Source organism: Ammospiza caudacuta, chromosome 2 (assembly GCF_027887145.1).
Source record: "Ammospiza caudacuta isolate bAmmCau1 chromosome 2, bAmmCau1.pri, whole genome shotgun sequence".
NCBI classification, from domain to species: Eukaryota; Metazoa; Chordata; class Aves; order Passeriformes; family Passerellidae; genus Ammospiza; species Ammospiza caudacuta.
Window position 1 is genome coordinate 616,635 of NC_080594.1, and position 23,865 is coordinate 640,499.

At 50.9% G+C, this 23,865-nt stretch overlaps 2 protein-coding genes and 1 long non-coding RNA gene across 4 annotated transcripts in view; 1 reads left to right on the forward strand and 2 right to left on the reverse strand.

Annotated features, from left to right (window-relative positions):
- The first annotated feature begins 672 nt into the window (after window positions 1–672).
- LOC131554829 (uncharacterized) lies at window positions 673–6,430 on the forward strand. The gene is made up of 3 exons (XR_009274438.1): window positions 673–788; window positions 2,415–2,489; window positions 5,957–6,430. It is a non-coding gene; the product is annotated as an uncharacterized LOC131554829 (long non-coding RNA).
- A 5,800-nt stretch (window positions 6,431–12,230) lies between these two features.
- On the reverse strand, window positions 12,231–14,530 carry LOC131554452 (putative mitochondrial transporter UCP3). 2 transcript variants are annotated; one of them, XM_058799894.1, is made up of 7 exons: window positions 14,507–14,530; window positions 14,056–14,194; window positions 13,733–13,943; window positions 13,350–13,547; window positions 13,094–13,195; window positions 12,830–13,010; window positions 12,231–12,681 (listed from the first exon to the last, which is right to left on the reverse strand). In XM_058799894.1, the coding sequence occupies exons 2-7, from the start codon at window positions 14,179–14,181 to the stop codon at window positions 12,576–12,578; spliced, it is 924 nt and encodes a 307-aa protein (XP_058655877.1). In that variant the 5' UTR covers window positions 14,182–14,194; window positions 14,507–14,530; the 3' UTR covers window positions 12,231–12,575. The 2 variants fall into 2 exon arrangements, with proteins under 2 accessions (XP_058655877.1, XP_058655878.1); XM_058799895.1 differs by having other exon boundaries at window positions 14,068–14,194; window positions 14,507–14,522.
- Window positions 14,531–15,966: 1,436 nt separating this feature from the next.
- C2CD3 (C2 domain containing 3 centriole elongation regulator) overlaps window positions 15,967–23,865 on the reverse strand; it is a 36,858-nt gene continuing 28,959 nt past the window's right edge. The window contains 4 exon segments of the mRNA XM_058822737.1: window positions 15,967–16,433; window positions 16,436–16,628; window positions 21,647–21,749; window positions 22,388–23,537. Coding sequence (XP_058678720.1) covers window positions 16,342–16,433; window positions 16,436–16,628; window positions 21,647–21,749; window positions 22,388–23,537 — 1,538 coding nt within the window. The 3' untranslated portion in view covers window positions 15,967–16,341.

Here is a 23,865-nt window from a genome sequence, read left to right on the forward strand (position 1 = left end):
AGGACCGAGCCTGGTGCTGCTCCTCCGGCTGCGGCCGGTGAGGGACTGGGGTCCCGCCGGGGCTGGATGATCGGGGTAGGATCGGGACCAGGACTGGACCGGCATCGCTACAGGTGGGAAGAGCTGCTCCGGGACGGGTGCTGGGACTGAACCGCCGCTCCTGCTCCGGCCGGTGCGGGGCTGGGGTCCCGCCTGGGCTCTGGGCCGTGGGGAGCCGGGGCTATGGTGGTGCCGGGCCGCCAGGAAGACGGCGCTTCCCTGGAGCAGCCGCTGGATCACGGCTGGAAACGGGTAGGGCAGGGGAATGGCCTGTGGCAGCCCCGGGATCCCCCGGGCCCCGCCGCTCCCTCAGCGCCGCCGCCCGTCCCGCGGGGCGCCCCCTGGCGGACACGGCGCCGCTCCTCAGCCCCGCGGGGACACCGAGCCCGGCCCGGCAGCGCCGCGACCACCGACAGCCCAGAAGGACCCCAAGGAGCAGCGGGCATTGCCTGGAGTGGAGGCACGGACCGTTTGCAGAGGGGCTCAGACAGCAGTTCCCGTTTCTGACCTCCCAGAGCTCCCACACAGCTCCCAGGTATGTCTCAGCCACCCCAAATCTTCTCTCTCCTTTCCAGTCTCAGGCCACTGCTCCTCAGCAGCGCTAACACCAAAGCCATCTTCCCTCACAGATATTGAATCCCAAGCAGTATACCTGGGAGATGCCTCAAAATCAGAGGTTCAAGCAGGATGAAGTTTGGAACTTCCCAGGGAGCCAGCTGAAGTGCAGAAGTGAAGGAAAACTTCAGCAGGTGGGTCCCACTGGAGGTGTGCTGAAGGCAGGGATGTGCATCCCTTTCCTGAGGGGAAAAAATGTGTAGAGGCTGCTGCTGAATCTCTGAAAGGAGCTGGGCTTGTTCAGGGAGAGGTGTGCTGCTTCAGCACAGGCTGGGAGTGCATCCAGCCACTGCCTTGTCCTGCTTCAAAACATCAACTGGAGCCCGAGCTCCAGGAGTGGGGGTGAAATCAGCTGGGTTCCAGGGAACTCTGCCAAGTGACCCCAGGGACATCAGTGGAGCTGGGGGATGAGGGTTTTAAATAGCAAGTTCTATGGAATATAGACCTGTCCTTGTCCTGATCCCACTCAGCTTCCCTGGAACCTCTGCTGGCTCCTAATACAGCTGGTGTAAAAGTGGTACCTCTGTGTGGGAATTTCCACTCTGCATGAGGTGCTGTCAGGTTATTCCAGCAGGAATTCATCAGGGAATGTGGGGCTGTGGGTGTAACTCACCTGAACCAGCAAAGCTGATACCAACCCCCAAATCCAGGCACCCCAAATCCAGACACCACATAGAGAACAGTCTCTGTGCTGCCCTGTCAGCTAAAACCCCTGGGCTGGGAAATTTCAGCAGCCAAATACATGGAATGCTCTAAATCCCAGCAGCCAGCATTCCCCAGGGGGACAATCCAAGTTCCAGGGTGGCAGCTGGTGTCCTTCCCCTGCTGCTGGTGGGACAAATTCCCCTCAGAACGGGCAGGAGCTGGGAGCAGGAAGGGTGGGAGCGGCATGGGGAAGTGCCAGGAGATGAGGGGGCTGGAATGCCGGCTGAATCGGGAGATGAGGCCGCTGGAATGTCACCTGAATCGGGAGATGTGGCCGCTGGAATGCCGGCTGAATCGGGAGATGAGGCCGCTGGAATGCCGGCTGAATCAGCTGGGAACATTCCTTCCCTGCAGGAACCAGAGCAGATCCCTCCTGGCCAGGCTGGGGGGCAGCTGCTGGGTCTGCTCTGGGGTAGAACCCCTGCCCTGCCGGCAGCCCTGACTCTGCTTTCCCTCCCCGCTCCTGAGGGTGTCGGGGCTGCCGTGAGGGAGCTCAGACCCAAAAACCCCACAGCCCACAGAGTGAACGATCCCAACACAGAAATGCAGTGTTGTGATAAAAATTCTGTTAAAAAGGCTGTGACAACACTGTAATGGGATTCCCAGGAACCTTCTGGTTTGCTCCTGGGTCTGTGTTTATGTGTTTTTAGTCCCTCAATGGGCAGTTTGTAGTATTTATTCTGGGACTCCGGGGTTGAGCAGGGTTGGCTTTGGATTGGCCTTCACCTCTGCTCCCCCTTGGGCCGAGCTGGGCGGACTCATCCCCTCAGCTCTTCCCTCCAGAACACCCCTGACTCATTTCCCTGCAGGTGACCCCGGGTTTTGCCCCAAGCTGTCCCCTGCTCACCTGCCCTTGCCCTCACGGTGTCCCTTCTGTTCCCCACAGTGCCCTGGGGACACCAGGGAGGTCCCTCTGCCTTTCTCCTGCTCCTCTCCAGCCCCGGCCGCTCCTCTGCTCGCTCTCTCTGCCCCTGTCCCACACGGCGGGGCACAAAATGAAAGGGGTCATTAATTCAATTAATTCTGCAATTAATTAATTATTTCCAACTCCCCAGTGAGAAGAACATGAACTCACAACCACCAAGGCCTGACAGGTTCCTGCAGTGAGAGCTCAGTGCACGTCCACAGAGGTAAGTCCAGCATCTGAAAAAAAACAAAACACAGGCGAAAAAGTGTTTTATTTTGCTTCTAAGTTATTTCAGGTTCTTAAAGCCCAGCCAACATTTGCTCTTGATTTTGGTTGAGTGAATCGTGAGCAGGTCATGCCATTCGTGGGGGCAGAAAAAGTAGATTGAGCTCACCTTATTTCAAGTTATTAAAAAAGATTTAGAACTCTTTAAACACAACACCCTTCAATTACCATAATGTTTCTTCCTTGATTTTAACTGATTCTCAGTAGATTTTATAAAAATTCAAACAACACCTCTTTCTTAACAGACTCATAAAACATTAGACAAAAAGTCCTAATACCAGTCTCACGCTTACACAAGAGACCTGCCCCATAACCAAACACAAAAATCAAATTAATGTACCAAAAGTAGACCTTAATAACATTAAAAATACAACTCAGTCATATCCAAAAAACCCCCCAAGTTTATTTCCTCCAAACACTAAATACTCTTCAAATTCTAAATCAAAAACTCTTTAAAAAGTAACAAAAACAATTAAAAATTCTTCAAATATAAAAAACCTGAACCTCTAAGTAAATATTACTCAAAGCCCACAAAAAAACCCAAAACAATCTAATCAATATCGTAAATACAAAAAAAAAATTATAGAAATCATTACCATTCTAAATATAATATAAATGAAAATATCTTAGTAAGACACAGAGCTCCCAATAAACAAAACTACAATGTAAAGATATACATAATAATAATAGTTCAACAAACTGAAGTTTCTCCAAAACCAAAATACTTCAAAAACTTCAATATTTATAACTAACAACCTTCAATAAGTCAAGTATTAATAAAATGGAAGAAAATTCAATTTCACTACATTTAAGTCTAAATAGTCTTAAATTTAATTTTATCACTGTAATGTTCTATTAAAGTTAGGTTTATTATTCCTTACTATCATAATTACTTATTTCTAAAATTAAATATTATTTAATAGAACTTAGCCTAAGTTGTATTAAAAATCATTTATCTAAACTATAAAGCATATAGTTAATTTTCTTAAAAAAGTAAAACAACTCAAATTAAAGCAACTAAAATAAAACTCTAACGAACACCTACTCATAAGTAAAAAAACCCAGTTTATTAAGTCATCCATTTAATAAAAAATGCTATTCTTCATTACAATCTCTAGTTTTTATCTTTTCTAAATAGCACAAAAAATAGCAATTACTATTAATATCACATTATTTTAAGATTTTTATTCTATTTACCTAATATATAAATATTTTCAAAAAGTTACCTTAACTTCTCCAAACACTTACTACTAATAGACTAGTTATAGTAAATTATTAATTTTACAATAAACACTATTTATAAAACATTATTATAATATTTACAACCGACTTTCACATACTTTACCATCTCTTTATATAATTACCAAAACCACATAATTTCAAAATCTCACTCTTTTATTCTCTAACTACTTATACATCTCTGAAACCAAGTGAACTCCCTAACTAATCTCTACACTAACTCTGTCATTTCACCTAATATTATCTCATAATTTTAAATATTTTTCAAAGTTAAAAAAAAAAAACTTTATTAAAAACCTCCTCCAAACGATTAATCTTATAACTTTCCTCAGTTATTATTACATAAAGACTTCTATAAAAAATCCAAAATACAACATTAATTAATTTTTCTAAGTTTCATACTAAGTATTCAGCCTCTCCCCTACAACTACATTTCCTCCACCCTCACACTCTCAATATCCAAATCCAAATTCACAATCCTGTCTATAACCACTTTGAAATCTTTAAAAAATAAGTTTATTATATTCAAAACATCTCTATTCTAAAAATACTTTTAAAAACCCAATTATTAAATAATTTAATTAATCTTGAGGCCTAAAATTTTTACTCATAATTACTATTTTTAAAAACATTGCATAAAAATGTATTAAGTAACATCCACCAATTACAATTTAAACTATAATCAAACCCTAACTTTGCTGAAATAAAATAATTAACAACAATCCCAAATATTTGCTATATCAAAAATAAATTTCAAATAGTTTTAACTTAACAATTTAACTTTATCAATATAACAACTAAACCTATTTTTAACTATTATGTAACCTTCCACTAATTTTTAATTTATCAACTGTTAGAAACTATAAAATAATATACAATATTTTAATACTTAATAATTATAGAATTACACATGTGTTACTAATTATATCTATATTCTATAAATAATTCCTAATTATTTTTCTTTACTACATACATAATTTTACTCTAATATTTCTTCATACTTATAACAAAAAATTATTATAACTTATATCATTACCTTACAAATCTGTATACAATTTTATAAAACAAAATTTATCAACACTTTATTTCTCATATCAAAACAAAGTTTACTTACATCTCAGCAGGTACAAAAACCCCGGTAAAGTTTCAATAAAAACATAAAAGAACATCACACAAAAAACACACTGACCACTCCACCAATAAAAAACCAGTGTAAATACAAATGTAAATTACACAAAAATTCTAAATTACACGTAACATCTTGTATTACACCCACAATAAACTAGAAATTTTAATTTCTATATAAATATAAAAATCAAGACTATTATAAAGTTCTTATTAAATAGTAACTTCAAAATATGAAATTCAATCAAATGTTACACTTCTACTCTATTTAGTTTATTTACTTTTAAATATACAACTTTACCAATTAACCAATCTAAAACAACCATTTAAGTAAATTTAACTAAAGTTCCACAATTTAAATACTTTGTATTTATCTATCACTACTCAAAAAAAATCCATTCTTTACTTACCTAATCAATATACCAATTATAAATAATCCATATAATGAAAAAGTACATTACTAACTCTTAATATAAAAATAATTACCAATACAAAACATAAAAAATATTTTATCCATCAATACTAATCAAAATATAAAAATACTTTTAAACCTTGAAACTTAACACAACACATCACTTTTTATGCCACCTCTTACTTCAACAAGACTAAAATGATTAAATAAATTAAAATATTATCTAAATAAGCAATCTAACACTACATCCTTTACATGAAATAACTTTTAACAGATATCAAAAGTATTAAACATGCAGTTTGACAAAAGAAAACAACAATAATTTTTCTTTTAACGCACAAACATAAATATAAAAAATTAATGAAATATATTCTATAAATGTATCTAAAACTCAGAATCTATTTATAAAAATATACAACTTTTAAAAAATATAAAAAATAAGAATAAATAATAAAACCTAACTAAACAATTTAATAGATTTTAACACTATAATTAACAAATATAACAATTTTATATTTTAAATACATTTTAATTATTATAATGCTACTGCTAATAATAGTAACACCTTATTTACATTATATATACAACCAATACTTAACAAATCTATTAATAAAAATTTCTTAATACAGAGAGAGAGGGGAGATGTGGGAATTGAAAAACCAGAAACTTCCAGAGACACCAAATGATTTGATCTGCAGTCTGGGAAGAAGCTTGGATTGATGTAAAAATACAATACACAGGCATTAACAGAAAAATAATACATAAAATAATTATGTTTGTATGGTTGTAAGAAAGAGCATGCCTTAAGTAAGTGAGGAACTGTGAAGGTGAGGTGGTGAAGGGTTTATAATGTGAGGGTGGGGTTGTAAGTGAACAGAGTTTAGAATTAGAAGCATCTGTGTGCAAGTGAGACCGAAGCCTATTGAGCAACAGTGTGCACAGTGCAGCAGAATTAAGTAAAGGTCATAGGTTAGAAAAGCAAAATGAACCCTGTGGCAGCTGTCTGTGGGTCAGAAAGTTATAGATTGCCTTGTAATGAAGAAACTCTTGAACTGTAGCAAACTACTTACTCTTGTAAAGTCTCCTGGCCACTGAGGCTGATGTTTGTGTGAGCAATAAACCCTTCTCACCAGAGCCAGGGCACTGAGGCTGATCCTTACCTGAGCAATAAACCCTTCTCACCAGAGCCAGGGCACTGAGGCTGTCTGTGTGAGCAATAAACCCTTCTCACCAGAGCCAGGGCACTGAGGCTGGTGTCTGTGTGAGCAATAAACCCTTCTCACCAGAGCCAGGGCACTGAGGCTGGTGTCTGTGTGAGCAATAAACCCTTCTCACCCAGAGCCAGGGCACTGAGGCTGATGTTGGTGTGAGCAATAAACCCTTCTCACCAGAGCCATGCACTGAGGCTGATGTCTGTGTGAGCAATAAACCCTTCTCACCCAGAGCCAGGGCACTGAGGCTGATCCTTACCTGAGCAATAAACCCTTCTCACCAGAGCCAGGGCACTGAGGCTGATGTTGGTGTGAGCAATAAACCCTTCTCACCAGAACCAGGGCACTGAGGCTGATCCTTACCTGAGCAATAAACCCTTCTCACCCAGAGCCAGGGCACTGAGGCTGTCTGTGTGAGCAATAAACCCTTCTCACCAGAGCCAGGGCACTGAGGCTGATGTCTGTGTGAGCAATAAACCCTTCTCACCAGAGCCAGGGCACTGAGGCTGATCCTTACCTGAGCAATAAACCCTTCTCACCAGAGCCAGGGCACTGAGGCTGTTTGTGTGAGCAATAAACCTTTCTCACCAGAGCCAGGGCACTGAGGCTGTCTGTGTGAGCAATAAACCCTTCTCACCCAGAGCCAGTGCCATGCCCTGGTTGCTGACAATGGTGGCTCTGGGCAGGGCTGTCTCTGTGTCTCTGCCAGCACACAGGGCTGGGGCTGTGGCACAGACATATTTTAGGAAAAATCCTTTCCTTAGGATTTTCCTCCTGAGAAGCTAGAGGCCTCAGGAACAAAATGAAAACAATGGTTATCTGCTGCTGTGGGATGCAACAGGAGCGTCTGTGATTGGTCTCGTGTGATTGTTTCTAATTAATGGCCAATCACAGTCAGCTGGCTCACACTCTGTGTGCCGGCCACAAGCCTTTGTTATTCATTCCTTCTTTTTCTACTCTTAGCTGGCCTGCTGATGAAATCCTTTCTTCAATTCTTTCAGTGTAGTTTAATGTGATGCATACCATAAAATAATAAATCAGCCCTGTGACCCTTGGAGTCAGACCCTGGTCCCTTCCCTCCCCCTGGCCCCTGTGAGCAGCCCCAGGCTGGGCTGGCAGCAGTGGCATCCCCAGGCAGGGAATGCAGCACAGGGGACAAGAGGAGCCCTGTGTGCCTCTGACTCACCCACAGCAGGGCAGGGCCTGAGCCCTGCAGGGCAGAGCCTGTGCTGGGGCCTCTTGCCTGTGGCTGCTCAAACACCAAAGCTTTTGGCAAAGGGGGCAGGAGGTTGGTGACTTGTCCTGGCCTGAAAGAGAGGAGGAAAAGAAAATTAATTCCACTGTGGAAGTCCAAGGATCCAGCTTTCACACTTCTGCTCTGAGGGCTCACTGTGGGGTTTTATCCATGAGAGGTGACACCAGTTCAAACATATCAGTGCCCTTTGCCAGCATTTCTATTCCTAACCATTTCAGACATTAAAAGCAAGCTCATTTTTCTTATTGCAATCTTTGCCTCATTTTAACAGAACCATTTTTATCTCACATCTCACTAGTCAGTCCTTTAGCACTGGGCTTTGTACAAAGGGAGGGTGCCTCACAAGCAATCCCAAAGAGAAACCCCTCCAAAGCTGCCAGGGCAAGGTTCCAAGGCACTCCAGGGCACAGCCAGCTGTTCCTGCCCTGCCAGGCCACACAACCCTGTCCCATCCAGCTGGGCTGGGCAGCCAGGCAGGGGCTGCCCTTCCTCCTGGGAGCACAGGGAGACAGCCTGGGCAGCCCCCGGGAACAACAGGGGAAAGGCAAAATGAAAATGTTTACTGTCAGAAAATGAGTGTCTGTAATCAGAGCTTCTGGACAAATTCAGTGACAGCACTTTCATATGATAAATATGGGCCCTGCCCATCCTGGCAGCCCAGGTGAAAGCAGGAAGGAGAGCTACAGGAACAGCAGGAAGGCAGAGTCCCTTACTTGGATGGATTTCCCAAAGTCTCTGCTGTACTGTATGCTCTTTGTGCTCTTTAAAAGAATGGATTGCTGCTACAAAAATGACATTTTATCAGCCACAGCCAGGGCAGGGTGAGCTACAGCTGCAGAGCCAGGTGTGGGGGGAGAGCTGGAGAAGTGAAGAACAGGCAATCTTGTCAAAAATAAATCTTGTTCAGATTCACCAGTGCTGGGAACAAGGAGAACACGCTGTCCTGGATGCATCAGGGACACAATGGCCTGGTTTGGCTGTTGTCCTTTGCCCCCAAGCTCTGGCCTCACCCCTCTCCAGAGGAGCAGGGAATTCCTGCAGGGTCAGGGGACTCTGCTCCCACTCCAGGGATGTGCCCAGCAAAGGAGGGAGCTGTTCACAGTGACTGAGCAGTGAGGAGCTGTGCCACGGGCAGCTGGGGCTGGGAATCCTCACTCAGGATTGCACACTGGATGTGCCAGGAAGCACATGCACTCACCTGTGCCCATTTCTGTCATGTGTCAGTCAGAAATCACGTAACCAGCACCTTGCTCCTCACTGCACCACTTAGAAATACATTAAAAACAGAAAAAACCCAAACAAACCAACCAAACAACAGCCACAAAAGAGAGGGCTCAGTGCAGCACCATCTCACTGTTCTGCTCAGGGATGGACAGAAAGGAGGAGGAAAGCTGTTCTTCCAGTGCTGCCAGGTCTGGCCCAAGCAGTCTGAAACAGCCAAAATTGCCTCAGCTGCAGCTTCCCCCCTTGCCCTGACTGCTGAGGGACAGAGGCACCACAGAGCCCAGGCTGGCAGCACTCACACCCTGCCAGCACAGACATCTCCATGTTCCATCTCTGGCCAAACAGCCCCAGGATGTTTCTGCTTTCCTGCCAGACTTGGCAAATGTCACTGACGTTTATGCAGGCACAGACACCCTGTGTGGCTCTGGGGCCAGAGCCCCTTTGGCACAAACACCCCAGAGAAGGTTGGGAGGAATCTGATAAATCTTCCTCACACAAAGCTCCTGTTTATCAGATTGTGCTCCTTTCTGACCCAGACATGGGGCAACCGAGAGGCATTTTAAAAACTTTGATCCCATGTTCAGTCTCGTGTGAAGGGTGAGACAATACAGATGTTATAATTCACCCATCACAATCAGCAGCCAACTATTTCCTAATTCCAATACACTGTAAGTGTTTCTTGGCCTCTCAGCTTTTGCCACACCATGCTGTAAATGCCTTAAAGCCAATCATCTAAATTACCCCTTGTGAATCTTATTACAATGCATCTTTCATAGTTCTATTTCTCTAAGGTATCCAGTCTTATTTACAAACCATCCTTTAAAACTTGTTTCCAGCTCCAGTTCTCTCTCAGCAATGTCTGTCCTATTCCGTGGCATTTCTAAGTCAGCATTTCTTATCTCAGAATTTCCATACAGATCCACACTATGTGAGCCTTCTGTCAAACTCTGGAAATTTCCTGCACATCCATTTCCCTCCCAGAGCTGTTCCCCGGCCAGCCCAGGGGCTGTGAGTGCTGCTGCAGGGCACAGGGGCTGGAGGAGCCCTGCAGTGTGACATTAAAGCCAAAAAAAGCAATTGCCAAGCACAAAGAGATCCATCCTCACCTGCTCTGATGGCTGAGTCCCTGGGGCTCATCCTCAGCTGTCCCTGCTCCAGGGAGGAGGGCCTGGGCTCACACGCTGCCCTGCCAGCAGGAGAGAAAGGGTTAATGGAGCTTTTGGGCACGTTCTGTCCCCAGAGGGGTTTGGCACGGGCACGGGAAGCTCTCACACACAGAGAAAGGGTTAATGGAGCTTTTGGGCACGTTCTGTCCCCAGAGGGGTTTGGCACGGGCACGGGAAGCTCTCACACACAGAGAAAGGGTTAATGGAGCTTTTGGGCACGTTCTGTCCCCAGAGGGTTTGGCACGGGTACGGGAAGCTCTCACACACAGATTATCCCGAGCCAGAGCCCTCCGGGGCACCCTGGAGACAGAGAGCAGGAACAGACCCGGCTGCAGCACTGATCCTGCTCCTGCTTTCCCAGAGGGGCAGGGACAGCATTCCCTCCCGGCCCCGAGAGCCGCAAGGACAGTCACTCATTGGGGTGGCGCTGGAGCTGCCACTTTGCTGGCACTCCTGCCCTGCAGCCAGCAGGTTTCTGTGGGAGCAGGAGTTATTTGTGCAGGTCAGAGGCTGCACAGCCCCAGAGCATTCCCTTAGGGACACAAAGCTTCCCACGTGCATTCTGCAGTCCAATTTGTAATTGAAGTGCATTTCGAGAGAGTTTCAATGGAATGAGGTGCCCTGGTGCCAGCCCAGCATCAGATATGGGGCATGAGGAGACTCACCAGACACATTCCCTGCAGACTCTCCCCTCTCAGCGCTCCAGCTGCAGCATTCGCATTTCTCACCGAGTTCTCTTTCCAGGATTCCCAGCAGGAAACTGGTGGCCGCTTCCAGATGCAGATCCCCGAGGCAGCGCTGCTCCTCTCCCCCCCGAACCCCCCCTGCCTCCATCCTTTCCTCCTTTTATAACCACGGCTCCACCCAGGATTCCAAGGGAGGCTCCCAGGTGCTTCCCAGACCCAAATCATTCCAGGTGTTTCGGGAATTAACAGCAATAAGCTTGTCCCTTTTGGGGTAACAAATTATCTGTTTCCCCATTCCCCGTTCTGTCTCCTGTTCCCTAAGGCAAAACACCCGGATCAGGTGGGGCCGGGGTAAAATGTCACGTCCAAACCCAAACCAAAGTTGTTTTTCCGTCGGTTTCCCTCAGGACTGTTCAGTTTCCCCGCTGTTCCTCGGCCACAGGAGCAGCTTCTCTCTGGGACCCGTGCGGTGGCACAGGGACCCCCGTGCCGCTGCCTCCCGAGAGCGGAGCCCATCCCATCAAACCGCAGCTGGGGCGCGGCGCGGGTTTCGCTCCATGGAACGGGATCGCAGCGAGCCGCGAGTGCCGGCACAGACCCGTCCCGCCCGGCAGCGGCTCCGGCAGCAGCGCCACAGCACACGCGGCCCTGGGGGTGCCACCCGCCCGGGTGGCCCCTGCGCGCCCCTGTCCCCTCCGGCGGCACCCGAGGGCACCGTCCCCTGCCCGAGCCAGGGGAATTGTCCCGATCCCGGCACAGGGACAGGGCGGAGAGAGCGACCCCGCGTTCCGCAGGGCGGCACGGGGCTGGGCACGGAACCGCAGCCCGGCCGCCTTGTCCCGGGACAGCAGCTGTCCTCGGTCATTCCTGCTGCTCCCGGGGGTAAAACCCGCCTGGGGAATTGCTTCTGATCACAGCCAGCAGGTGTCTGACGGGAGTCCCTGAAATAGAGCTGAGTGTCTGTGACAAATGAGGGTGCTAAAGATGGAGTGACAGCAGAGGGAACCTTGTTCCTGCCAGTTACCCATGGGGAGAAAGCATTTTCCAGCGTTTTATGCTTGGGAAACAGGGAAAGGGAATTCTGTGTCCGCTCCTGCTCAGGATGTACATCTTCACTGTCCTATAACGAGACCATTTGAGGCTTTAGAGAGATTGCCGTGGGTCAAGGACCTGCTGCCTCGGCAGGGCAGAAGGTGGAGCTGCTGTTGGTGATTGTGACAATGACCCGAATAATCAAAGATCAGTGGGAAGTTGTTCAGTGCACCGGCAGTGATAGAGAATGTGCTGGACTAGTGTCACACGTAGAGCTGGGACAATGACCCTGAACACCCCAAAAAGGCAAAGAAACCCTGAGCCACGCTGTGATCAGACCCCACAGGGGCGATTTATTGGAAGCGCCAGTGAGGAACAACGGGAATTCCCTGGCCCTCAGCTTGGTCCCGCCTGCCCACACCACCGCCCTCGGGAAGCGCTGCTCTTCCCGGCTGCAAAGCCAACAAACATTTTTTCCTCCGTCCCTTAAAACTCTTCTCCGAAAGCCTCTGTTCTCCCGCGCTTCTCCTCCTGCAGCATCCTCCTCCTCGCGTCCCTCGCATCCCTCCCCGGGCCCGTGGCTCCGCTGCTCCCCGCGCTCCGGCAATGAATAGAATGGATGCGATTAATGTAATCGATGTGAGCCTCGCCGGGCGGCCCGGGGCGCCGGGGGCTCAGGCCAGCGCCGGCCGTGCCAGCACCATCAGGCGCTGCAGCTGCTCGTAGGACACGAACATCACCACGTTCCAGGAGCCCAGCCGCAGGAAGGACGGGACGAAGCTGTGCCGGCACAAGCGGGGCTCAGGGGACGTGCGGGGACATCCCCAGAGCGGGGATCCCCCAGATCCTGCCCGCGGGTCGGGGTGTTTGGGGCTCCGTGCCGCGGCCCGGGCGGTGACCGCAGCCGGTTCGCAGGAGCTGAACTCACCCCTTGTAGAGGCCGGCGGGGCCGTCCTGCATGAGCAGGGCCAGCAGGCAGCTCAGGGCATTGCGGTACTGCCCGGGGCTGGCGTTCATGTACCGCGTCTTCACCACGTCCACCGGCGACGCCACCACCGTGGCACAGAACCCGGCGCCGAAGGCGGCCACGAAGTGGCACGGGACGTTGTCTGAGGGTGGGCAGAGCCGGGGCTTGGAGGCTGCAGGGACAGGGGTGGCGCCCGGCCGTGTCCCCTCCCTGTGCCGTGCTCACCTGTCATGAGCTGCGCCCGCAGCAGCGCGTCCTTGAGCAGGTCGTAGGTGACGAGCTCGCCGCAGTTGATGATGGCATTGCGGGCGATGTTGGGCAGCGTCCCTGGGGGAAGGAGGGTGGTGGCGTTGGGACCGCTGCTCACAGCCCCGACTGGAGCATCCTGGGCAGGTGCCCCAGCCCTGCTGCCCCCGTCCTTCTGCCCTTCCTCATCGTCATTTCCATCCCTTTCCCAGGCCCATCCCTTGCCCGGGCGCACCTCTCCAGAGCCCGCGCACGCCCTCCTCCCTGGCGATGGTGCGGTAGGCATCCACGGTGCCGCTGTAGCGCCGGGGGCTGTCCCACTGGGCCCCGCTGGCCTGGAACCGCACCTTGACCACGTCGGTGGGCTGGGCGCAGGCCACGGCGACAGCGCCCGTGGTGCAGCCGGCCAGGAGCCGCGTAGCCATGCTTGTGTCTGCAGAAGACGGGTATTGGGACTCCCGGCCCCTCAGGGACACCCAGCCCCACAGGGACCCCGGGGTGAGCGGCCTGTGGTGCCGCACAGGGGCATCTCAGGGAGCTGTGCCCCCAGGGTGAGTTCCTCTCTGGAAAGGGCAGTGCCTCAGGAAGGGGGTGCACAGGGAATTCGGGGACACTCACTCTCAGCGCCCTTGGGCGTGTAGAGCTGCTTTACAGAGTCGTAGAGGCCGATGCGGATGGAGGCGAAGCTCATCTGGCGCTGCAGCCCGGCTGCCAGCCCGCTGTAGAGGCTGCGCGCTCCCTCCGTCCTCACCATGGTGCTCAGCGTGCCCAGAACGCCCCGGTACTCCACCGAGCTGACCGTGCGGGGGATCCTCACCTCGCCCTGGATCTGTGGGTGCCCGCTGTGTCACCCCACCCTCTGCTCCCCGCCAGGTGTGCCCAGCTCCGGGTGGGGCAGTCCCAGGTCAGGTCGCTCCGTCTGCCCGGGATTTGGATCGTACCTGCAGGCGCACCTTGGCGGTGTCCAGGGGGAAGGTGCACAGGTCGGCGATGCAGCCCGCCATCCCCGCGCTCACGAACTTCACGGTGGCCGGCGGGGGCACCTCGGGGGGCTTCAGACCCACCATGGTGGCACAGGGGCTGGAAGGAGAGGAGGGTTTGTGAGGGAGCCGGCAGGGTGCGTCAGGACAGGGCTTCACGCGGCTGTCCTATTCGGCGACCGAGGTGACGATGGTGTGCCGTGGTGGCTCTTGGTGCCTTTGGTCTGTCCCAAAATCCATATCCTGCCCTGTCTGCTCCCTTCTGCCGCAGGAAAACTGAGGCACGGGGCTTGCTCAGCATGGGATCACCAATGCCCACCCTTCCCCGTCCCACCCCAGCCACACAGGGGACGCTGGGTGAGATCATCTCCCCCGAGTGACCTGCCCGAGCCACGTCCCTCCGTGCCCTCACCGTGTGGACCTCGGTGTTCCAGCTCCTGCCTTGCACAGGCAGTGCCTGAGAGCCGGCCCCTGGCCCCACCCTTATATAGCGCCCAGGGCATTCCAGCAGCCAGGATCGGGTGACAGGAAAACAGTGTCCCCCCGGTGGCATTTCACTTGATGGCACTGGGTCACCTGGCACCCCACTGAGGTGGCTGCCTCAGCCCTCTGCCCCCTCCCGGGGCTCAGGCATGGGGAGGGGGGCCCTGCCCAGACCCCCTGCATTGCACTGGGGAGGAATGTCGGTTTTTACCCTAAAACACTCTGGGAAGGACGAGATGCAGAAAACCCTCACCCCAAAGCTTACCAAGTGGTTTGGGGGCAGCACAGCACTGAGCTCTTTGTGCAGGGCAGGCTGGATCCCTTTGCCCAACACAAACCATGAACCTCAATCCATCCCAGAGAGCTGCTGAGCTCCCAGCAGGATTGCCCCTGAATGGTGGAACGCGTTTCCAAGCTCCCGTGCAGCTGGGGCTGGGTGAGCACCTTGGGGTGTAATCCATCACCAAACCCATGGCAGCCTCAGAGTGTGGATGGGCACTAGGGCTGGGCTCAGAACAGGAGGGCTGGAGGCCAAGGTGGAATGAAGAAAGGCCCCTTTCCCTCCTTTTTTAAAAACTCTGTGAGTTGAACCCTTGGTGCTCGCTAGCCCCACATGCAGAAGGGTCCCTCAGGGTGTGCTCTGAGCCTCCACACTCACACCTGAGCTCACCGTGCACAAGGTCCTGACACCTGGAGCCACCTCTGCCCCATCCCTCGGGCTCCAGACCAAAGCTGCCTGGCACCAACACCCCTCTCCAGCTGGCTCCTGCCTTGTTTTCCTGCCCGGCTCCAGGGCTGACCCAAAGCTGAAAGGAAAACGTGTTTACCTCATGCCCAAGAAACATCTCGGGGTCAGTGCCGTGACCTCCTGTGTGGCAGCCAGCCCAGCCCAGCTGGCAGCCTGCCCGAGGCTTTTTTGGGATGCCACCAGGAGAAAGCAGCCTGCACGTCACTCCTGTCCTTCCAGGGGACACTGGGTGCCTTTGCCTTCCATCCCCACCAGCAAGGGCAGGGGAAGGGGCCACAAGCACAGGGCAAGCTGTGCCAGCAGTGACTGACGCGTTCAGGGTGTCCCTGGGAAAAACAATGCTGCAGAAGTGGGAGAAAAAAGGGAATGCTGATCCTTTGGCTGCTGAAATCCTGAATTCCAGGCGTGGCTTGAAAAGCAGCTCAGATTGGAAGTGACTTGGCCCACATGGGGCTGTGCTGCAGGGTGACACTCGACTCCTTGGCAAAGCCCTGCTCTTTCCATGTGCCCCTGGCCACCCCAGCTTCCAGCAGCATTTCTCTGACCTGGAGCTCATGTGGGAGAGACTCCTGTATACTGTTGAGGAAAGGTTCCTGCCCTGCCACAGGGAGACTTTGCACAGGCTGACAAGAAAACGGGAATTTTATTGAAACAAACACTGGAGAGAGCAGTACAAAAATAACTGAGCCCTGCTGGCATCAAAGTCTGTTCTCTGAAAGGTGTACAAAAATAATTTAAATATAAATATAAAAGTTTCATCTTTCTGGTCACCCTCTTTTGTACACCCACCAGATTTTATGTGCCCTCGGTCTGTGTTCACACAAGCACTTTGGGCACGTGAGGAAACAGAGAATTGTGCTGCCCACCAACTATTTTTGAAAGGGCTATTTGACAGGAATAAATCCTAAAACTGGACTAGTTGGAGAGCAGATAACAGGTCACGGGTTACCCACAGGGGTGTGTCTCACTGGGGACCTGCCCCTACAGGACACAGCTCCCTGTGGGTGCCACAGGCTTTAAGCCCTTCTAAACAGGGGACTCCAATTAACCAACCAATGAGGCAAACTAAAAGCAGAGCCTGAAATCTGTGGCCTCCACTTCCCTTCCCTGGGGGGCTCTGCCTTTGCCCGTGCCTGGTGAGGAAGCTGTGCTGTGCAGGGTCTCTGGGCAGCACTATTCCTTCGTGGAGAGCTGAGCAGAGAAGATCCTGGCGATCCTCTTGGCCTCCTCCTGCGAGAGCTGCGGGCTGGGCCTGGGCCGAGCCGCTCTCCGGTAGGGAATCCCTGCGGGCACCGCTCCACTCCTGCCCTGGGGAGAGAGGCACCAGGGTCACAGCTCTGCCTTCAGTCGTGGCAAACCACAGGGCTGGGCAGAGGGTGGCAAGGTGGATACACAGAAAAACCACCCCAAGGAGAAAGACAATGATCTGAACCCAGAATGGGGCTCTGGTGTGTGACCTTGTGAGTGCCCACCCCCGGCCAAAGCCTCCCCGCACAAAGCCAAAGGAATGCCAGTGCTGTAGTCACTGGGACCTGACTGCATTTTGGCTTTCCATTATTGTTTTACTTTATCATTTCCAGAACCCTGAAGACCAAATATCACAGAGGAGAGGCAATGCTCTGTCAACAACAAATCCTAAGCCTGCTGAAAGGACAAGGCAGGGAAGGGGTTTAAACTAAAAGAGGAGAGATTTAGATTAGATATTGGGAAGAAATTCTTCCCTATGAGGGTGATGAAGCCCTGGCACAGGGTGCCCAGAGAAGCTGTGGCTGCCCCTGGATCCCTAAAAGTGCCCAAAGCCAGGCTGGATGGGGCTTGGAGCACCTGGAAGCCATGGCAAGGGATGGGGCTGGATCAGCTTTAAGGTCCCTCCCAGCCCAAACCACCACTGTGATTCCATGATAAATGGATGGGCCAGGCTCAGGTGCCTGCAGGGACCCCAAGGCAGCAGCCCAGGAGAGGAAAAGCCCTGGCTTAACCAGTGTCATCTCCTCTGTGCCCTGCCAGCAGCCTGGCTGCGGCCCTGGTGCTCCTGAGTAATTTCAACACACAAAAAAATCACAACTCCCCCCAGCTAGTTTGGAGCTGAGCTGTGCCTGTGGAGCACTGAGCAAAGCAATCCTACTTCAGGAGCTTTAAGGGAGGAAGCTGGGGGGCCAGGAATGTCTTTTGGAAAACTGATCTGCCAAGCTGGCCTTTCACCTACATCCCTGGGCTGCCTCCCTGAGCCTTGGAAAGGTCTCCTGAGGTGCCCAGCTCCCTCCCAAGAAATGGCACCAGGACCCTGCTGTGGTGCACTTTGAGATGCACTGTCTGGAGAGGGAAATGGCCTTTTCAGGAATAGGAGAGTCCTTGTGTTTGGTAACCCGTGCATTACAGCCTGCTGGTAAAATGCTTTAAACCACTTCTTATTGCATTGAAATAACAGACATGATTATGAGGAGAACCCTTGCTTTGCTCTTCCTAACAATTCTCCAGGATCAATTTCCTAAACCAAAATACAAAGAGCCAAGAGAGATTAAATGCAGACCTGGCCACAGAAGAAGCTTAAAAACCAGCAGAACGAGCTGCTTGCTGGGCAAAGCACCTCCCCTGGACAGGGCTGTCCAGAGACAGGACAGCAGCTCATTGGTCCCATGCTGTTTTCTGCCCAGCTGTCCAAGGAACAGCCCAACGGTCAGGAGTGGCTGGAGAGGGGCAGTGAGCAGGCTCTGGGCTGATCCCTGAGCTCTGCACAGCATCTGAAAGCATCTCTCTAGGAAACTCCCCCAGTCTGCCAACTAACCCCTTTTCAAAGGTGCATGAAACTGCATTTCCTGCCTCTCACTGCTCCCCTTTCCCATATCCCACGTGTCCTGCAAAGCCAGGGATGGAGAGCCAGCAGCTCCTATTTCCAATGTAAGGAACAGAACCAAGAATGGTTTGGGTGGGGAAGGACCTTAGAGCTCATCCAGTGCCACCCCTGCCATGGCAGGGACACCTTCCATTGCCCCAGGCTGCTCCAAGCCCTGTCCAGCCTGACCGTGGGCACTGCCAGGGATCCAGGGGCAGCCACAGCTGCTCTGGGCACCTGTGCCAGGGCCTGCCCACTCTCAGAGTCAAAAATTCCGTCCTAACATCTAATATCCCTAAAATGCTCAAGAGAAACAGCACCAGGACCCTGCGGGCAAAACACTTTAAAACACTTCTCGTTCTTATTGGGCTCCAGGCTGAGCCCCTTCCCAGCTCCCTCAGCCCCTCCTGGTGCTCCAGCCCCTTCCTCAGCTCCCTTGCTCTTTTTTTGGACATCAAACCTTCCTCTGACCCACCTCACAGGCAGATTCTGGCTGCCAGTCTGATCCTGCTGCATAGTTTCCAGAGCACACATCTGAGATGTCGTGTTTACAGCACTCCTCAGCCCAGGAACAGGCTCAGGCCAGTGCCCATCCCAGGTGTCCTCCTGTCTGTCTGTCAGCTCCAAGTGCCTGGGGCTCAGCCAGGAAGCACACGTGTTCCTTGGGAAGATGCAGGAGGAAAGGGCACACGTGTGCCGCGGGTCACGCTGCGCTCTGCTCCCTGCAGGAATGGCACTGGAGCCAGCCAGGGATCACTGAGTGCCTGAGTGCCTGGGGCTGGGCTAGAGCAGATCCATGAGTTACACATGGATCCACGGTGTGGGGCACGGCCTCTCCCAAGGTCAGGGAATTCCAGGCTTGGGGGCAGAGGACGTTTCAGCCCCGTGGCTCAGTGGGTTTGTGCCCAGGGATGGAGGGTGAACAGATCTGTGTTAACAGGCCACAACCCACCCTGGCACTGCCACCTGATCCTGCTTTCCAGCAAGGAAATCACAAAGATCCAGCAGATCAAGAAGAAACAACACAACCAAGAAAGGATTTTTCTGGCTACTGCTGCCATTGGCATTTTTGGATAAATGCTGTTTTTGTGAATCTGCCCAAGGCTGTGTTATTTCTAATTCACACTGAAGGTAAGTCTATGTATACACAAATATGAATTATTCTGAGTAAAACTGGTTTCCATGTAAGTTTCTTATCCTGTTGGAATATTCCTAGAGGTGAGGCGGGAAAAATATCACTGCATTTGGAGAGGGACTTAGCCAAGGGCCTGGAGTGCTAGGACAAGGGGAATGGCTTCCCACTGCCAGAGGGGAGGGCTAGATGGGATACTGGGAAGAAATTCCTCCCTGTGAGGGTGGGCAGCCCTGGCACAGGTGCCCAGAGCAGCTGTGGCTGCCCCTGGATCCCTGGCAGTGCCCAGGGCCAGGCTGGACAGGGCTGGGAGCCACCTGGGACAGTGGAAGGTGTCCCTGCCCATGGCAAGGGGTGGGACAAGAGGATCTTGAGGTTCTTTCCCCCTCAAACCATTCTGGGATTCTGGCATTTTATGGAAGAGTTTATGAATGCTCTGATTTTTCAAACCTATCCTCTAAGCCCCAGTGTGTGGAAGAAAGAGCTGGGAAAAACTCCAAGAATGGGAAGCATTAGTTTGATGTCATGGAGAAAAGGAGGAAAAAACAAAGAGGCTTTGTGAGGCTCTACAAAACTCTGATCCCTGGGAGGTGTCACAGCATCCAGGCTGAGCCTGACCTGCTGCAGCCTGACCTCAGGGCCCTGTGCTCTCTCAGCAGGAGCTGGGACAATGCTTCTGTCTCAAATGCTGCCAGCCCCTGTGCTCGGGCTGCCCAGCTCCACAGCTCAGCACTGCTGTGTCATTCCAGGAAGCAGCTGGGAGAGCAGGAGCCAGAGCAGCCCTGAGAGGTGGCAGGGCCCTGGAAGGCCAGCAGGGATGTCTGCCAGCTGCCAAGCGAGACAGGGCCCTGCTGTGACCAGAGCACAGCTCGGGTGTCAGCCTGTTTGCTGACCTGTGCACAACCAAACCACGGCCACATTTAGAAGCTGATGTCCCTAACTAAAAACAAAACTATGAGGAAGCATTTTTTTTCTGAACTCTATGTATTGGCAGCAGTGAAAAACTGGTTCTTCACAGAGGGAATGTGATGAACAAGGCACAACCAAATCCTGTCTCACACATCCCACAAGTGCTGCAGCAAAGGATTAGTGTCAGCCAATCCTCAAATTAAGTGCTTTAAGATCAAAATATCCTAATAGTGACTTGCTAACATTTTACCTAATTAGTAATAATTTGCAGGGCTGTAGTCCCAGCCGCTCAGCTCAGAGCTGCAGAGAGGGAATTCAAGGAAAGCTGGTATTAGTATTAAACCAGAGGTTTCTGTGACTTCAGAGCTGTCAGAGCCTGAGTCTGTTTTGATTCATCAGGCAAGCTGTTCCCAGTGACATAAATGTCCCTTGAAGTGTTTGTTTCAGAGGTCACACAGAGAGGAAGAAAAGCATCACCCTATCTGGGAGTGGTAAACAAACAGCCCAGCTGCTGCACACCCAGATCCACACAGAGCTGGGGCTGGAAAAGGATCAGGAATTCCAGAATGGTTTGGGCGGGAAGGGACCTTAAAGCTTAGCTCATTATCTTGTCCCATGGGCAGGAACACCTTCCACTGTCCCAGGCTGCTCCAAGCCCCATCCAGCTTGGCCTGGAACATTTCCAGGGATCCAGGGGCAGCCACAGCTTCTCTGGGCACCCTCTGCCAGGGCCTCTCCACCCTCACAGGGAAAAACTTCCCAATATCCAATCCAAACCTCCCCTCTTTTAGTTTAAAATTGTTTCCCTGTATCCCATCACTATATGCCTGTGTAAAAAGTCTCTTTTTATACCCCCTCTTTATGAACTGAAATTAAGATAAACATGTAGATGTTGGAGCGACAAACCTCTGACAGTAAATAAACCCTTATGAACATTTAAAAAAAGCAAAACCTCAGCAATCCACAGCTTTCCTGCAGGAGGAACAACCACTCAAGCCATTCTACTGCTCCCTGGGTCACAGAACCACCACAAGATCCCTCTCCAGGAACCCCCTCCTGCTGCAAACTCCCTCATTTCATCCTGATCTAAAAGAGATAATCTGAAGTTTGTCAATCACAGGTTGGAACTCTCAGAACCAGGCATGTCACCTCACACTAAAGCACAAGGAAGTACAGAGTGAGCACCTGCCACTCCCACTGACCTGATGGAGCAGCATTTCCTGAGCATGCTGGTTGATATAAAGGCATAAAGGATCACAGGGAACACAGCCATGGATGTTAAAACCATCCTCACGGAGAGAAGAGCTGTCAGGAACATTCCCCTGACACTGCTGGAAGCCATCACATCTAAGCTGAGTGCTGGCAGGCAAAGGAAGGGAGAACTTTTGTTCCTGCTTCAAGGAATGGACTAAGCTGGACAATAAAGGCAAGGACATCCCATACTCACTTTTGGAGGTGAGGAAGGATGGGAAGACGTGCAGAGCAGTCTCATGGAGGCTTCCATCTCCTGGGGTGGAAGAAAGAAGTTGGGAACAACCACAGGATTAGATCTGAGCACAGCTGTTTAGGAACAACCTTTGGCAGTACGCAGTTGCACAGAGGTGTAGGTGTGGAAAAAGCCTCAGCTGTTAACAGGTCCCAGTAAATTTCATTTGTTTTGATTAATATTCCACTCTTCTGAACACTCGGTTCTCTCACCTGGGCTTGCAGAGCATGGCACACTGACTCACTTTAAAACAACACCTCACAAATTGGCAGAGGACTTCATCCTGCAAAGATTCCAACACTCAATTCAAGATTTGTAATTTGTGCAAGAAACATTAGGAAGTATTTTAAAAGCAAAATAAAGCATATTTCTTTTGATACGGGAGAGACACAAGAGCTCTAACACATGGGGGAAAATAACGCGGAGAGAAAATGCAACAAGACATGTGGGAACTACCCAAAATAAAGCGACTCTCACAAATCACAAAATTTGTTGGCTGCAAGTTTCAAGAAAGTCAACACTAGAGTGTGTGAAACAGTGTAATGGGGTCCTTCAACACCCTCCCAGATCTCCAGCCTGGATTCATTTCCCAGGGAAGAGTTTCACAGCACATTTCTCTGTCCCGAGGCCAGGGAGACTCTAACTAAGCAGCAGAGTCACCGAATGCAAGAGTGTTCAAGAAAACATTTCAGTAAAGGATACAAGGTGACTTTTTGTTTGATGGGGTTTTCTGAGCCTTCCACTGCGTCCTCACTGCTGTCATCAGGGAAGCTCTTGCTGTTTCTTTCCGAGCCAGCTTGGGCTGATACACTCTGAGCACAGTTCTCATCAGAACCACTGCCTTCCTTGCCTTGATGATCCCCATTTACAGCCTCAGCATCCTCCTCCTCCACTCTCTCAGTGCCTTTTTCATTGCTCAAACCCATGTCTGCTGGGGATGGCAGCAGCTCCTTGGAGCCTGCATGGAGCGCCACACTTTGCTTTATGGTCTGGAAGTCTCCTGCTGCTGCTCCTGTGCTGCTGTGGAAGCCCTGGAGGTCTCCTGCTGCTGCTCCTGTGCTGCTGTGGAAGCCCTGGAGGTCTCCTGCTGCTGCACCTGTGCTGCTGTGGAAGCCCTGGAGGTCTCCTGCTGCTGCACCTGTGCTGCTGTGGAAGCCCTGGAGGTCTCCTGCTGCTGCACCTGTGCTGCTGTGGAAGCCCTGGAGGTCTCCTGCTGCTGCTCCTGTGCTGCTGTGGAAGCCCTGGAGGTCTCCTGCAGCTCCCCAGGGGCTGTTCCCACCCACACTGGGGCTCACGGGCGGGCTCAGGGCGCTGAGCAGGCCCTGGCTGTCCCCTTGCAGCATGCTGGACAAGGTGCTGCTGTTCCCTCTCTGGAAACACCCCACATCTATGGAATGCTGCCCTTCAGGCCTGGGCTCCAGCGGCTGCAGCTCAGCCCCCTGCCCTGTTTCGGAGATGATGCTGGACCAGGGGCTCGTCCTGTCTGTCATGGTGGTTATTTCATTCAGAGTTCGTGGTTCTATTACATCTTCTTCATACTCCTCCTCACTGTGAGGCTGGGTGGCAAAAGCACCTTCGTTTTCCTGGCCAAAAGGATGCTCATCCTCAGGGACAATGGGGCCGAGGAGCCGGTGCAACATGTGTCTCCCAAACACGGCTCTGCCAGCAGGGCACGGCTGCTGCGTGTCCCTGGGAGTGCTGGGCACAGCTGGCACCTCCAGCTGGCCCTCAGGAGCTGCAGGGCTGCCTCCTCCCTCCTGCCAGCCGGGCACAGCCGAGGCACCCCGCTTCCTGCTGCTCTCCTGGTGCTCCCCAGAAGCTGCCTTGCTGTTCTTAGTTATGGTCTGCAAGTCTGCTTAACAGAAAAGAGCATCAGTGAATGCATGGAGCAACAATTCAGCTTAAGTCTGAGTTATGTGGGGTTTGGGCACAAAGTCCCAGGTGTAAGGATGGCTGGGAGCTGAACACGCACAGCCTTGCAAACATGTGAGCATGTTCTGCTCTGCCACCCACTGACAAGGCCAGGAGAATAGAAATGCTAAGGGAAAAACAGAAGCATTCAGGATGAAATTAATGGGAACTTTTACAAATTCTTTAAAAAGCCACATCACTTATTTTTGCTCCCCAGTGAGCAGATCCGGTTCACTGCTTGCATCCTCTGAGAACTGAATTCACCAGTG